This window comes from Ctenocephalides felis, unplaced genomic scaffold (assembly GCF_003426905.1).
Source record: "Ctenocephalides felis isolate EL2017-DRISC unplaced genomic scaffold, ASM342690v1 CF-g0.4_SCAFFOLD_01886, whole genome shotgun sequence".
NCBI classification, from domain to species: Eukaryota; Metazoa; Arthropoda; class Insecta; order Siphonaptera; family Pulicidae; genus Ctenocephalides; species Ctenocephalides felis.
This window is the reverse complement of record NW_020538040.1, coordinates 8,218,052-8,231,872: the sequence shown is the minus strand read 5'-3', so window position 1 is coordinate 8,231,872 and position 13,821 is coordinate 8,218,052. Positions and strand designations below refer to the sequence as shown.

The window sequence follows — 13,821 nt, the reverse complement described above, 5'->3', positions numbered from 1 at the left end:
AATCAATTTGATAGTCAAAGTTTGCCACTAATTAAATCATTTATTATTACATTTTACAACACATATATTAATTGTGTTCTGTTAGCATAATTTAATTACGTTCAATACGTTATTTATTTTATTTATTTTTTATTTTATTTATTCATAAGCAAGCCGTAATCAATAATAATAGATATTATTTCAGGCTCTTGTCAAGCTTATTCATAGTTAATATTGAAAGGATAGTAATTTATAATAATCATAGTAGCTGCACGAATTTGGCTTCTGAAAAAAGAGCTGAAAAAAAAGCATTCGAACATTAAATACAATGTTCATCATCAACTTCATCATATTAAAGTCTATTTGACCATCAGTCAAGCTCAAAATTCTTGCACAAGGTTGCAGGTTATACTCATTTAAAACCTTAAAAATTTAAATTAATAAAATAGCAATAAAAAAACATGGTTGTACAGGCGATCAAATAAATAGTCAAACTACATAGATAAAGGATAAGGATTATGCAAGAAAATAGTTATTGAAATCAAATTGAGAAAATTCAGTAATGTCATAAAAAGCTAATTCTTTGAAAAGTTTTACTAGTTAATGTGTTCTGTTAGCATAGTTTTAAATTTTTTGGGATTTTTTGAATTTTAGTTAGTTTCTCCAATGTAAATTAATTTGCAATCCTAACAATTAATTTGATAGACCAGATTAGCCACTAATCTAAATAATTTATTATTACATAAATTAATTTATAAATCTATCCTTTACCCAGATGAGGAGCCCTACCGCGCCAGCAACGGTCACCATCAGCAGCAGCAGCAGCAGGCGTCTGCAGCGAGTGGCGGCGGAACCTCCTTAGCCTACTCGTCTGGTGTTCCCGTCGAACGCGAACGCCACACCTCCGTCGGCTCTGACAGGTCGCACAGGTCGAGCACCTCGATCGCCACGAACCATTCGACCATCCTGGACGATGGTGTCAACAGGACAATCGCCCATAACCAGACCGACGGCGAGAACGGCGGAGTGTCGTCCGATCATGGGAGCAGGCGGAGGACAAACAGCAGCAGTATGGGGTAAGGAAAAATAAAAATATTAGGTTTTTTTCTAAAATTTGTCGAATGCATTTTTAATTGCAATTTATAAGTTGTCTAGAAATTTTTTATATCAATTTATCCAAAATGTACATTTTAATTAATCATTTCTATGGAAATTATGCATAGTATGCATAATATGCATAGAAGTCATGTGCTCAGGATTAAATTTTATTATAGAGTTGCCTTAGGTTCATTTATCTTAAAACTTTAAAAAAGTTTGTGTTATACATCATTTATATTAATCAAATTATTCAAGATCTCCGAACGATAAAAAGATAACTGCACATTGAGCTCAGAATTATATTACATTTTCAACTGCATTGTAGTGTGATTTATGATAAAAGTATTTTTATTATCTATTTTTTTATATTATTATATCCTTATCCTATATTTTTTAATACTGTATTTATATATGTTAGTTAGTGCTTAATAGTCATAGTAGAAATACTACAATTTGAAAAAAAAGGAAATTAGTTATTAACTTTCCGTATGGTAGTTATAGTAATAGGCCGAGAATTGAAAATGAAATTTTTTGCATATCTTCACGTTTTGAAGGTTTCTGAACATTTTGGCATACTTCAGAAAAATATGGATATGTATGTGTGTGTATGTATGTATGGATACAATATTTGTCCACGTTTTTGGGCGCACCAAAGATTCCTATTGATAGGGAGATGTGCTGATTAGTTTTTGGCAAAGGCTGGTCCAGCCATTTCGGAGATACTGTTCAAAGAGTGCAGAATATAGAAATCGAGTTTTCGAGAGAACGGCTCTTCCGATTTGATCCAAAATGATCAAATGATGAAAATGATCCAAAAAACATTCAATTCGCAATGACGGGGAGAAGTAGTGATTAGTTTTTAACAAAGGCAGGTTCAGCCATTTCGGAGATACCGAGCTAAACGTGCGATTGCTTTTGGATTTTTTTTTTAATTTCAAAAAAACATTTTTTTCAATTTCAAAAAAACATTTTTTTCAATTTTAAAAAAACATTTTTTTTAATATCGAAAATAAATCAAATTTTAATTGTTTTAAGCTCACTAATATACTCAACAATCTATGATACTCAAAATAATTAATTTTAACTTTGCAATTCAGTTTATATAATTCTTATAAATATTAGACAATATCTTTCATTTTAAATTGGATTGATTAAGTTTTGTTTATTTAATTTTCTGTAAACATATATAAGTTACAGTATTTGAAAAAATAATCTATTTGAAAACGTTTAATTTCCTTCGAATATATAATTGCGGTACGGGAAGTTCCAGCAATTTGTCTTAAGGCATGATGCCATTCACAACTAGTTGCAAATATTTTATTGAAACTACAAAAATATACAATCTATCACTAAAATTGTTATTGGAAGAGTGCCAGTGTTTGTAATTTTGAAAATAATTCCGTACTTAATTTTTTTTTAATGTCTAAAAATTAGAATACAATATGAGAAGATATAAGTTAATGACATGTCAGCAATATTAACTATGTAGTTCATGTAACACCACGTAATAATATAAAAAATGTTGTCTTTTATTTCAGGCCCCTGTCGATGAGATCGAGTAAAGTCCCCGGTACTCGAGAAGTCCACAACAAATTGGAGAAGAATCGAAGGGCTCACCTGAAAGAATGTTTCGAATTACTCAAAGACCAACTACCTCCGAGCCCCGACGAGAAGAAAGCATCTAACTTAAGTATTCTTGGATCTGCAATCCGCTACATCCAACTCCTAAGACGTAAAGAACGAGATTATGAGAATGAAATGGAGAGATTGGCCCGAGAGAAGATCGCCTCCCAGCAAAGGATCACAACACTGAAGAGGGAGCTGTCTTCGACATGGGAGCATATAGACTTCAGCAAGCTGCTGCCGGACGAAGTTGCTGCCAAGACGCCGGACAGGGAGCACAACCAGAGCAGCACACCGGCGCCGCAGAGCCTGGGGCTGAGGGCGGAGCATAGATACAGTTCGAGCAGCTCCCTGTCGAGCGCTGCGACTGCTCCGAGCCCGAGTGCGGTCACAACAAATAATGTAAGTGGAATAGTAGACACTAATAACAACTGCAAGTTCAGATATCCCATTTAGAAATGCTGCAGTGTCATATATATAATTCTTAATCTGATGTTATGTATCCTTTTCCAGCAGATGGCAATAACCCGCGCCTCTCCAATAACTCAACTGATCTCGCCGACGGCGGCGACGATTCAAAAATCCAACGGGCAACAGGTGATCCAAATAAACCAAACAAATCAACATATCACGACAAACGGAACATCAAACGGTCCCACCATCGTCAAGACGACAAACAACCAACTTGGAGCCAAGAGGGAGCTGAACATGTACACCAAACAAGTGCCAGTGAATAGTAAAATAAATAACACGTACGCCTCTGGACATCTGATAAGCCAGAACGCTCTGATTTCGAATGGAAAAATTGCGAGATTGGAGGGCCAGCCCCAGGTCAAACTGGTGAATGGGACTCCGTCTCTGGCTCTGGTCACACAAACAGACGATCATGATAAGGATGTTAAGGTCCAGCCGACACAAATCACGCTGTCGCAGGTAAGAAAAATGATTTTGGTTATTTTAAAAATCTGGATGTAACTGACCAATTTTAACTCTTTGCAAATGATGGATGCATTCTTTTATTTCATTAGGTAATTTTAACCCTTTCCACTCGGATGCCGCCGCTTCGGTGGGAAAATTCATATATATTTTGGAATTAGCGAGTAGAAAGGGTTAATAAAACAATCAGTCATTGTTTATAAATATTTTGAATTTGCAGGTCATCCCAGGGGGTAGTTTAGTGGTCAGTCCAATTCAATTGTCTCTTGCACCACAAAACATTAGAGTTTTGGGCAGTGCAGCCACGATTGAACTTGCAACAAGCTGTAAGTAAATTGATATATAATTATAATTAACTAGGTGTAAGTGGCATTTTTCCCTCGGAGAAGTTTCTTGAATTTTTCTATGTATATAAATTGATTTAGTAATTTTTAAATCTTTATTTCGAAAATGAAGTTTTTGCTTTCAATTAAATTTAAATTATATTTAATGAATCTTTAGATTAATGACATTTTTTATACAACTAGAGAAGTACTGTTGGCAGATATGACGAATCCATTTAGATAATTTTTATTTTCTGTAAATAATGATTTTTGTTACGAGAAAAACACTTTTGTAAAATTGGAAAATATTGAAATATTTTGTGTAAATCATACTTAGACGTCTTGCCGGCTTATACAGCAGTATCACCCCTGCAAAAAACACCGCCGTAGCGAAAGTGTTAAGGCCGAAGTCGCGTTAGTTCCAAATTATTTTTATTACTATTATAAAATTATTCATTTTTTAAAGACAAAATCAATAATAGTTTTTAATGTCATTTTCCCCCAGCTTCTTCCCAACGCCTAAGAGATACATCGGTTACATCAACAACTCACGTGAGAAAAATTCTTGTGCCTCAATCTTCCGCCGGAAGTCCAGTGGTGGCGGTTCCTCAAGAGAATGGCGCCAATGGTCCGTTGGGCGGTAGATTACCAGGCGGTGCAGAACTTAATCTGCTGCCCACCAATGGAGGGCCGCAGGTGGTCAAGAACAACTCGAACCATCAGCCCAACATTCTTTATCGGACAAACAAGACGGGCGGAGCCTTGATTGTCAACAATGGGATTGCTTTGAAATCAGGTAATGGTAATAGAAATAAAGAACTAGTTGTAAGTAGTATTTTATCTTAAGGCAAGTTGCATGAACTTTCTGATATGTATGGATAATCAACTTAATCAATAAGAAGAGAGATTCAACTATGTAGGTAAAATTAGTCAACTGTTTATTTCGAAAATAAAATGTTTGATTTCACTAAAAATTAATCAATGCGATTTCTAATTGATGTCTTTTAAACATATTTTATGATATCTGTAATTGCATGAATTAAATTAATTTGTTCAACATATTTAATTTCATCAATTTTGGGTTCTAAAATTGTATGTTATTTAAGTGTGGACGTCCAACGGTAATCAGTAGCTACCTACCAACGAAACACGGAGAATCGTCTAAGCGCACGGCTAAATTTTAAACTATGATGAATTTTTATAATTCAACCGCTTATCGTAGGCCTATAATATTTTAGTATGTTATTTATGACTTGGAAAGCTATTGGTATACTAAGTTTCATCGGAATTGTTTTAAACAATTTTTCCAACATTTAATTACGAAGAAACGGACTGGCCGATTTTCGTCAAAAACTAACTAGTACGATTTCTAAATGATTTTAAAATCGATTCAAATTCGGACGAAAAAATTTACACTTCTGTGCTAATTGCAAAGAAGCAGCTTGGCCGATCGTTACACAAAACTCATAAATCCTAGTTCTTATCGAGTTACATCGAATGGCGATTTAGATCCTCATTTGACTTGAAACGTAAAGAAAACATAAAATTTGCAAATTGGACTTTTTCGCGATAAGATTTCTCCTTCGGGAAGTTAAAAATCATTGCATTTTACCTAACTTCGTTTCCTTATGTGTCCTTAGGTGAAAATGCGAGTTCTCGGCCTGTCCACGTGATGACTCCAATAGGAAGTTGCGCGACATCTCTTTCGGGGCTGACGCCCCTTGTCGTGTCCCAGAGTCAAGGGGGACAAGTGACACATATCGTTGCTTCGCCCTCGCAGTTGGGAGGAAAGGTACGTTGTAAATATAAAAGTCACAAAAATAAATTTTAAAATGGTTTTGCCCGTGCCTTGCCTTGCGTCGTTTCGTTTTGCGATTCTTTCAAAGTTGCGTTGTTGCTTATTTGGTAGAAGTTTTTACGGTACGTCGTTGGATTTTTTAAGTTGGTGGATTCGAGATTTCTGTTTTTAAAATGATGGAGACTGAGGTAAAGGAATTTCTAAGCACCAAGAGGCGGTTGCTATCTGAAATCCACAATAGATCCACATGGATGTCACAGAGCTGAAGGCACTCTTGTGGATTTCAGATTGCTGCGGATATTTGATTTGTGTTGACGGTGGGACGTGCTGATTAGTTTTTGATAAAGGCAGGCTCAGTTTCAATTATAAAAAATTATTAAAACCTGGATTATTTAGTCGCGCTTTTGGAAAATACTTCAAGTTGTATAAGACACGTGTTCGATTTTTAATAATGTATAATAAATTAACTCATCAATGAATACTTATAAATCTATCATAAATTAATATGTTAATTTATTATTGACTAAGTCAATTATTTACTACATGTTGGGAAGTTCATGAAACTTTGCCTTAAGGCAAAATTCCACTTACGACTAGTTTGTATGCATAAGAGAGTTTTTGCAAAATTTTGTGTATTGATGAATATACTTGTCATATACATCAATCTTTAAATATCATAAATTGCACTTTTTTGAAAAGAAAAAAGCAAAAATTCTCAAATGTTCTTGAAACATATTTAGAATATTTTGGGGCTGCTATGTCATTACAAAATAAGTAGTTGTAAGTGGCATTTTATTTTAAAACAACAATAAGAGCGCCACAGTTAACTGGTTAAAAAGTAGTATTGTCTAAACCGCGGAAACCGTTTATGATCTTCATTTGCATAAGAATGTAATTTTATTCCTCTTGTTATATTTTAAATGAGATTTTAGTATCCTATTATACGAAATTTAAATAATTTTTTTTTCACAGTATCTCAGTGCCGCTCTGGTTAAACCAATGGTCGTCGTCAGTACAAGCGGAAATGTCCAGTCAACTTCAACATCATCAAATTAATTCAGGAACAGGACTGATTATTGATTCACGAGGACAAACTTCTGCCGCCCCCATATGCAGATCACAATAACAAAAGCCTGCAAATATGGAGAGGGATGGCACGAAAGTGAGATTTTAGCATTTTAAAATATATATACCTGGGCATCACAAGCTTTATATCTGCCATATTGAGCAGATGCTATGGTTACAATCACCCCGCAGAAGGAGATTTTGCAAAATTGTAAATAATAAAATTGTATATAAAATTAGTTGATATATATATACATATACATATATATATATATATATATATATATATATATATATATATTCAAAAATGCGCTTGTGTGTACATAAGCTGGTAATTGTATTCTGGTGTTTTATAAGATTCGATTATGAGCCGCGGGGCTCATTAGATGTTTATTTTTAAATTACCAGATTTTTTTTATCTAGATTAGTTCCGGTACAAATTTTAAAGAAGTCAATGTCGAATGTGCTGTAAGCACATTTTAACTGTTGTAAAACTATGCAATTTATACTGATGCATAAGAATCACAATTTCTAAAGTACTGTAGTATTTAAACATATATTAAGCTAGGATTAAAGTAACTTATATCCAAAGCAATTTCAAATAGCCCCACTATCTTGCTAAAATTAGTACTCATAATTTTTTTTTTTTTGAAAAGAATTTTGTCTCACTTTTAGCTGCAGTGCAGTGCAATTTTATTATAACTTTTAGAATATAATAAGTTTTATAATTATGTCTAAAGAGAAGAATGTTTTATTCCCCTGTAAAATAACAAAACAAATTGTTTTGGTTGGTGAACATAGAATAATAAATTATTCTAATTACTGAGCCTTAAGTAAGAATGTTTGATCACTGAAATGGTTCACCATCCTCCTAAGAGCATGTACGTATTTATATATTTAAATAATTTGTGTTTTGATTTATATATAAATATTTATAATTTAATTCCATTTTAATTGTATATACATTAATTATTTAATTTACAAATAACTTAGATCTCAAACAATTACAGTGTGTGATAGCTGTAGCTAACCTTGTATTTGTGCTGACGATATGTTGGGTTAGTGTGTATTACGGCTATGAGCAAATTTGACAATTTATGAGCGTATGTCATTTTCCAAATAAATAAGTGAAATGAAAAAGGTTGGTTTCTAATTTATAGCTTAATAATAATATATTTATTATTAACTTCCCAAAGGAGAAGTTTTCATGAAAGAAATCTAGATGCTAATTTTGTAGCCACAATGTTGCAAAAAATTATTGTTTGAAGAAAAATCTTTCAAAATTTCAAATATAAAATTATTATAAAATAAAAAATGTGCTAAACAGTAGTACATTTAAAATATTATTGTCTGAAGAAAAATTCAATATGGATAAATTTTAATTTTATTTATTAGAATACAAAAACAAATACATCTATACTACTCTACGCACTTCAAAGAATCTTTTCAAATAATAAACTTGTCCTATCGTCATAACAACTAAAACACAAGCTTCAAACGTTGACCACATAACTACCCTCGAATTCGTGCTTTCGTTTATAGCACGATGGATTCTATCTCTCACCTTGAAAAAATTATGTAATAAATTATATGCAAAAGAAATTATATATCATGTATGGTTATTTATTTACCTGCATATATTCCTGTTCATGTTTCACACCTGATAATGTGCTCGATAACTCTTTGATCATTGATTCTAATTTAGAATGCCCTGCTTCTCCTTCGTTTACAGCACCTGATGTACCTTTAGGAGGTTCTCCAATCTCCATATTAAACATAACTACCTGGAATGCAATTATGAACAATTTTAAAAACTATTTTGTAAATGCAAGACGCAGATGTTGTTTGACTCCATGATTAGATGATAATTTTGGATGTCGGATAATTACTGCAACATTTTAAATAAACTCATGAGAACTATAAAACTCAGTTTCTGAATAAAAATAATATTGTGCTAAAAAGTGTTGTTTATGAACTGTTCAAGACAGTTGATGAAAGTGCAGTTTGTTTTAAAATAAAAGTGCTAATTTTTGTGTTGGAAGGTGAGATCAACTAATTTATTACATTTATCTGCAGATATTGCATAAATGTACACTAAACATTTTAAAGAGGCACTTTTGAACTTGAGCACTTGATCTAAAGAGGAAAATAAGCATACAGTACTTCTTTTGTGCATTAATAATGTTAAATTTACCTTTGGAGTCATTGTGGACATTTTGTTACCAAAACAGTATGTATAAACTCCAGTTTTCTGTGCTGAAAATGTGTATTTTCCCGAAGTTTCCCTTTCACCTTGATAAATCACAGCACCTTCAGGATCTGTTATATGGACATCGATGTCTAAAAAGCCTCCTTCAGCGATTTCAAACATTAAACCTATAATGGAGTTTATATACATTATTAATGATCCAGAAGTGTCCGATATTATATATATATATATATATATATATATATATATATATATATATATATATAGATATATATATATATATATCCAGAAGTGTCCGATATTTTATATGAATACAAAAGTTTGTGGTATAAAGTTTTTTGTGTTTGTGAGAGGGCGGTATCTAGCAGATACGTCAAATGTGAAGTGAAGTGATGATTTGTCTAAAGTAGTGAAATCAATAGTGTCTCATGGAGCAATAAATAATTTGAAGATATAGTTGCAGATCAACAGGTGTGTGGGATTAAAATTTTTCAAATTCTGGTAAGAACACTAAAAACTAACTAAAGTAGTCTTATTTCCTGATACTGAATTTCACACGCATATATAGTTATATAGTACATATTATCATTAATATATACCGATTCACTATATATGAACACAAAATATCCCCTTTTATTATCATCTTTCTATAAATATCCATAATTTTCTAATCCTAACCCATCATTGTGCCAGCTTCTACTTTGTCGAAAAAACATTCTTCAGCGTGTGCATCTACAGTTATGAAATAGCATTCGTTGTATTGAAAACAAGCGAAAAGTACGATAAATAAATAAATATAAATAATTCATATTAACACTATTTTGAGATATTTTATACTTAAAAACTACGGCCACGTAAGTCAAAGTTAAAGGTATTTATTTGGCTTTCGAAATGTCAAGCTGTCAATCGGGCAGGGGTGGCAACATCGGATTTCGAAACAGTATTCGTGTATTGTCAGCTATCATGAGTGAAGTGAGTGAAGTGTTCGTTTGCTGCCAAGTCATTCAACCGGGGCGCCAACAATAGGAATGTGGTCAAAATTCGAACTAGTTGTAAGAAACAAATTGCCTTAAGGCAAGTTGCATGAACTTCTCTATGCGTATACATAATTATTCTAATTAAGAATTGAGATTCAGATACTTACAATTAGGCAAAATTTTAAACTTTCTATTTCGAAAATAACTTTTTCGCTTCCGCTTCCAAGTTGTCAATACGATTTCTAACCGATGTCTTTCACACATACATATAACATCCCTAATTGTATAAATTAAATTAATTAGTTTCACATATTTCATTTCACCTATTTCGTGTTCTAAACAAGTGTTTTATGGATTAAAGTTTGGTCGTCAACTGCGATCAGTAGATAACGAACGCATGTACGAAACACGAAACGTTCATATTTGCTCGGCATAGATTCTGATTAGATTCGCTTAAGCGCCCGGCGAAATTCTAAACTTTGATTTAGAATTTGAAATTTATAATTTATGTTGCAAAAGTTTTTTTTTTGTTTAATACCAAATAAACGTGAAAAATTTTGTTCTGAATTTGTTCAGTCGTTTTTGAGAAAACGTTGGCGAAATTCAAATTTTGACTCATTACTTAACAAAAGCGACTTTTGACACAAATTTTGACTACATGAGCTTTTCTAATTAAACTACATATCGTAGGGCCGTAAAACTCTAGCATGTCATTATGTCCAAAATTCTCTATCATCATAAAAAAATTATCAAAATCGTTTTCCAACATATGCTTATGAAGAAACGGCGCAGCCGATCTTGAAAACTAACTAATATCTTTCAAACGATTTTTGAATTTTTAAAATCGATTCGGACTAAAATGTAGACTAAAAATTTTGCACTTTTTATACACGCGATATTTTTATCGAATTACATCGAACGGATTTTCATTGCTCATACTGAAAACTGTAAATTTCAAGCGATTCAGAATGACTTGAAACCTTGAGAAAACAAAATTAGCAAATTTAATTTTCTGGCGAAAACAAACTTCTTTATAAAATTAAAAAATATATATGTATAAAAACTTTGTACATTTATATAAGTATATTTGTACATGTTCACTATATATATAAACCCCTTTTTACACGGTAGATAGGTTCCATAAAAAACCGTGTAATTGGAAAAATTCACTTTTATATGGAAAAACTGTGCTAAACGAAAATCACTGTAAAAAAGCCCCTTTTGTCAGTTTTTAATATGATGGAAAACAAAGACATCAAACGAAACATAAAGATTAATATATTTAATATCAAACACATTTAATAAATTATTAGAATAATAATTTATTTCAATATAATATATAATATAATATACAATATAATACAATATAACATATAATATAAAAAACTATTTTAAATATTGCGTTTTCTTTATAGATAAAAATAAACAAGTTTAAAAACAATGATATTTTTGGTTTTGGTATTTCAAACAAATTAGCTTATACACACTAATATTTAGTTTTGATCATAAAACGGGGAGTTTTCATCTTATCTACATATTTCTATCGTTAACATAAACTACAAAGAATTCGTAACTGTAACATACATTTTGTAGTGTTGTATTTTGACAGTAAAACAATGAAAAAGTTATTGTAGATATAAGAAAATTATAGTTTATAGTTTATAATAAAGGTGTAAATGCAAAACTAATAAATTTCGTTAAAAAATTAATTTTCAAGCAACCCTGTAAGATCTGAAACTTGTTGTGCAATCAACGTGAAAACTCGTAATTTAATATAAATTTATATAAAGGAATCAATAGTATACGAAGCATGTAAATTAAACTTCAACAACTGTATAACAAGTCACTTTGAATTTAGTTGATAATGTATTTTTGTATGATGTTATCTTGAGAGCATTCTGTGGGTAAGAGGAAGAGGGCACTTCAATTTTGCCTCGATAAGATTTCGCATGACTTCGGAAGTCTTCGGAAGGTTCCGACTTTCCTGCGTGTTGCCTGTGCCTAGAGCCTTAGGCACGGTTCCTCTTGTCTTGATAAGAGTTGCGCAACAGTGTAAAACGAAGGATAGTTATATATATATATATATTTATATTATATTGTAAGGGTATGCTCCCATTCGTAATAATTATAAATAATATTATAAAACGGTCAAAATATAAACTACGCATTCTGCAGACTGACTCATGCTATATCATTGTATGCTCGAGATATCCTTGACTAGCCCAGCGAGCGTTGATAAAATTATTATTCAAACCACGAAATAAACAACTAAGTAAAACATCGAGTTGCACTATGCAGTGACATTGAACAAGGATTATAAAATGACTTTGAGGGCGACCTGTTAAAAAGGCTTGCAATGACGAAGTCTTTGGTCATTTAGTTTCCATAAAGTTCAGATCAATATGAGTTAGGCAGAGGCACTTTAGTTATCAATGGAGTCATATTTAAGTTCAGTTGTTAAGTTAATGTAAAGTGTACAAGAAATTATGAAATAAACAAATACATAGGACGTCTTCGTCTGTTATACTGACCATCCTCACAGGTAACAGTTTTTGTTTAGCATCAGAGGAACTTGCATACATCTTTGGCATTGTCGGTGAAATTTAATAATATATATATATAATATATATATATATATTAAAATTCAATTAAGTCTAATTAAGTCATTCAATCTCAATCCGAAGAAGTCTCTTCAAATTCATAGTCCGAATACGATGCACCTTCTTCAGACAATAACTCCGAAATCAATCTACAAAATAATTGTATTAATCATTTTTGTAATATTCAAAAAAATTATTTAAATATTTAAAATACTGACTTCAAAATTTTTATGTGAACATCATTTTCATTTCTCCAGTCGACAAATTTTATTTGTGTAACTTTGCATAGCAGAAGATTGTCCAGATGTTGCTTCAATTGTAAAATGAGGTTCGCCAAAAAACTTCTACAACGAAACTTGAATCCATTAACGCTTATGAATTCTACATCGTCCTGAATCCCTGCAAAAATGTTGTCTCCGAAAAAAACTAAAGCTAATGGCGATACCATTGTGGTGTCATACAAAAAGATGCTAGATGTTTTCATTTTTTTGTGATAAACAAAAAATTCTGAATCAAAGTAGGATTCTTTGGAGTTGATCGAGTTGGGGTGAAAATGAACATGCTCCTCAGATTTTTTTGTTTTGATGTATAGTTTAGTAGAAATTGGTTTTCCATTTCGACTTCTTTGAGATCTAAAAATTATAATATAATGATTTTAATACGTTATATATATATATATATATATATATATATATACCTTATGAAAGCAACATTTGGATATAACCCTGCAGAAATGATGGACTTCACCACATTTTGATTTGTCGACTGAACGTTACTAACTACTACTGGATCTCCAATGTCACTAGAGTATAAAAGTTTTTTTCATACAACTGATCGCCAATTGTTTCGTCATATTTTGAAGAAGTCGTAATGTGGAAGCACTTAGAAAGTTTTCCCCCGGCAATAACTCGTTTCTTTTCTTCATTTTTTGCGCTTCTTCGAAACCAGATAGGGCTTCGGCCAGCATCAAATGGTCGCTTCTTGGGTATTTTTCGCTAGTCTTTGTTTACTGCGGTCTACGTCCTCTCTCACGATCCAGAGGATAAACAAAAGCGTCTTTTAAAAGCTAAACTGGCAGCTATAGAAAATATAGGCCGCACGCAGCTGAACAACGAGGCCATCAGAATCATTTTTCCCACTTGGGGATCCATTGGCAATTGTGCCAATTGATATCCTAGTAAAGTCCAAATTTTCTTCCGAATCTAGAGCATTT

General features: G+C 32.1%; 2 protein-coding genes across 2 annotated transcripts; one reads left to right on the top strand and one right to left on the bottom strand.

The window, feature by feature from the left end:
* Positions 1–582: 582 nt before the first annotated feature.
* LOC113378667 (max-binding protein MNT-like) lies at positions 583–6,888 on the top strand. Its single transcript, XM_026619224.1, has 8 exons — positions 583–591; positions 685–1,055; positions 2,616–3,102; positions 3,214–3,633; positions 3,857–3,962; positions 4,465–4,755; positions 5,600–5,751; positions 6,730–6,888. Exons 1-8 carry the CDS (start codon positions 583–585, stop codon positions 6,811–6,813), a joined length of 1,920 nt encoding a protein of 639 aa, XP_026475009.1. The 3' UTR covers positions 6,814–6,888.
* A 1,348-nt stretch (positions 6,889–8,236) lies between these two features.
* On the bottom strand, positions 8,237–12,176 carry LOC113378403 (transmembrane emp24 domain-containing protein 2-like). The gene is made up of 5 exons (XM_026618932.1): positions 12,131–12,176; positions 9,710–9,790; positions 9,017–9,198; positions 8,454–8,606; positions 8,237–8,386 (listed from the first exon to the last, which is right to left on the bottom strand). Exons 1-5 carry the CDS (start codon positions 12,174–12,176, stop codon positions 8,237–8,239), a joined length of 612 nt encoding a protein of 203 aa, XP_026474717.1.
* Positions 12,177–13,821: the final 1,645 nt, after the last annotated feature.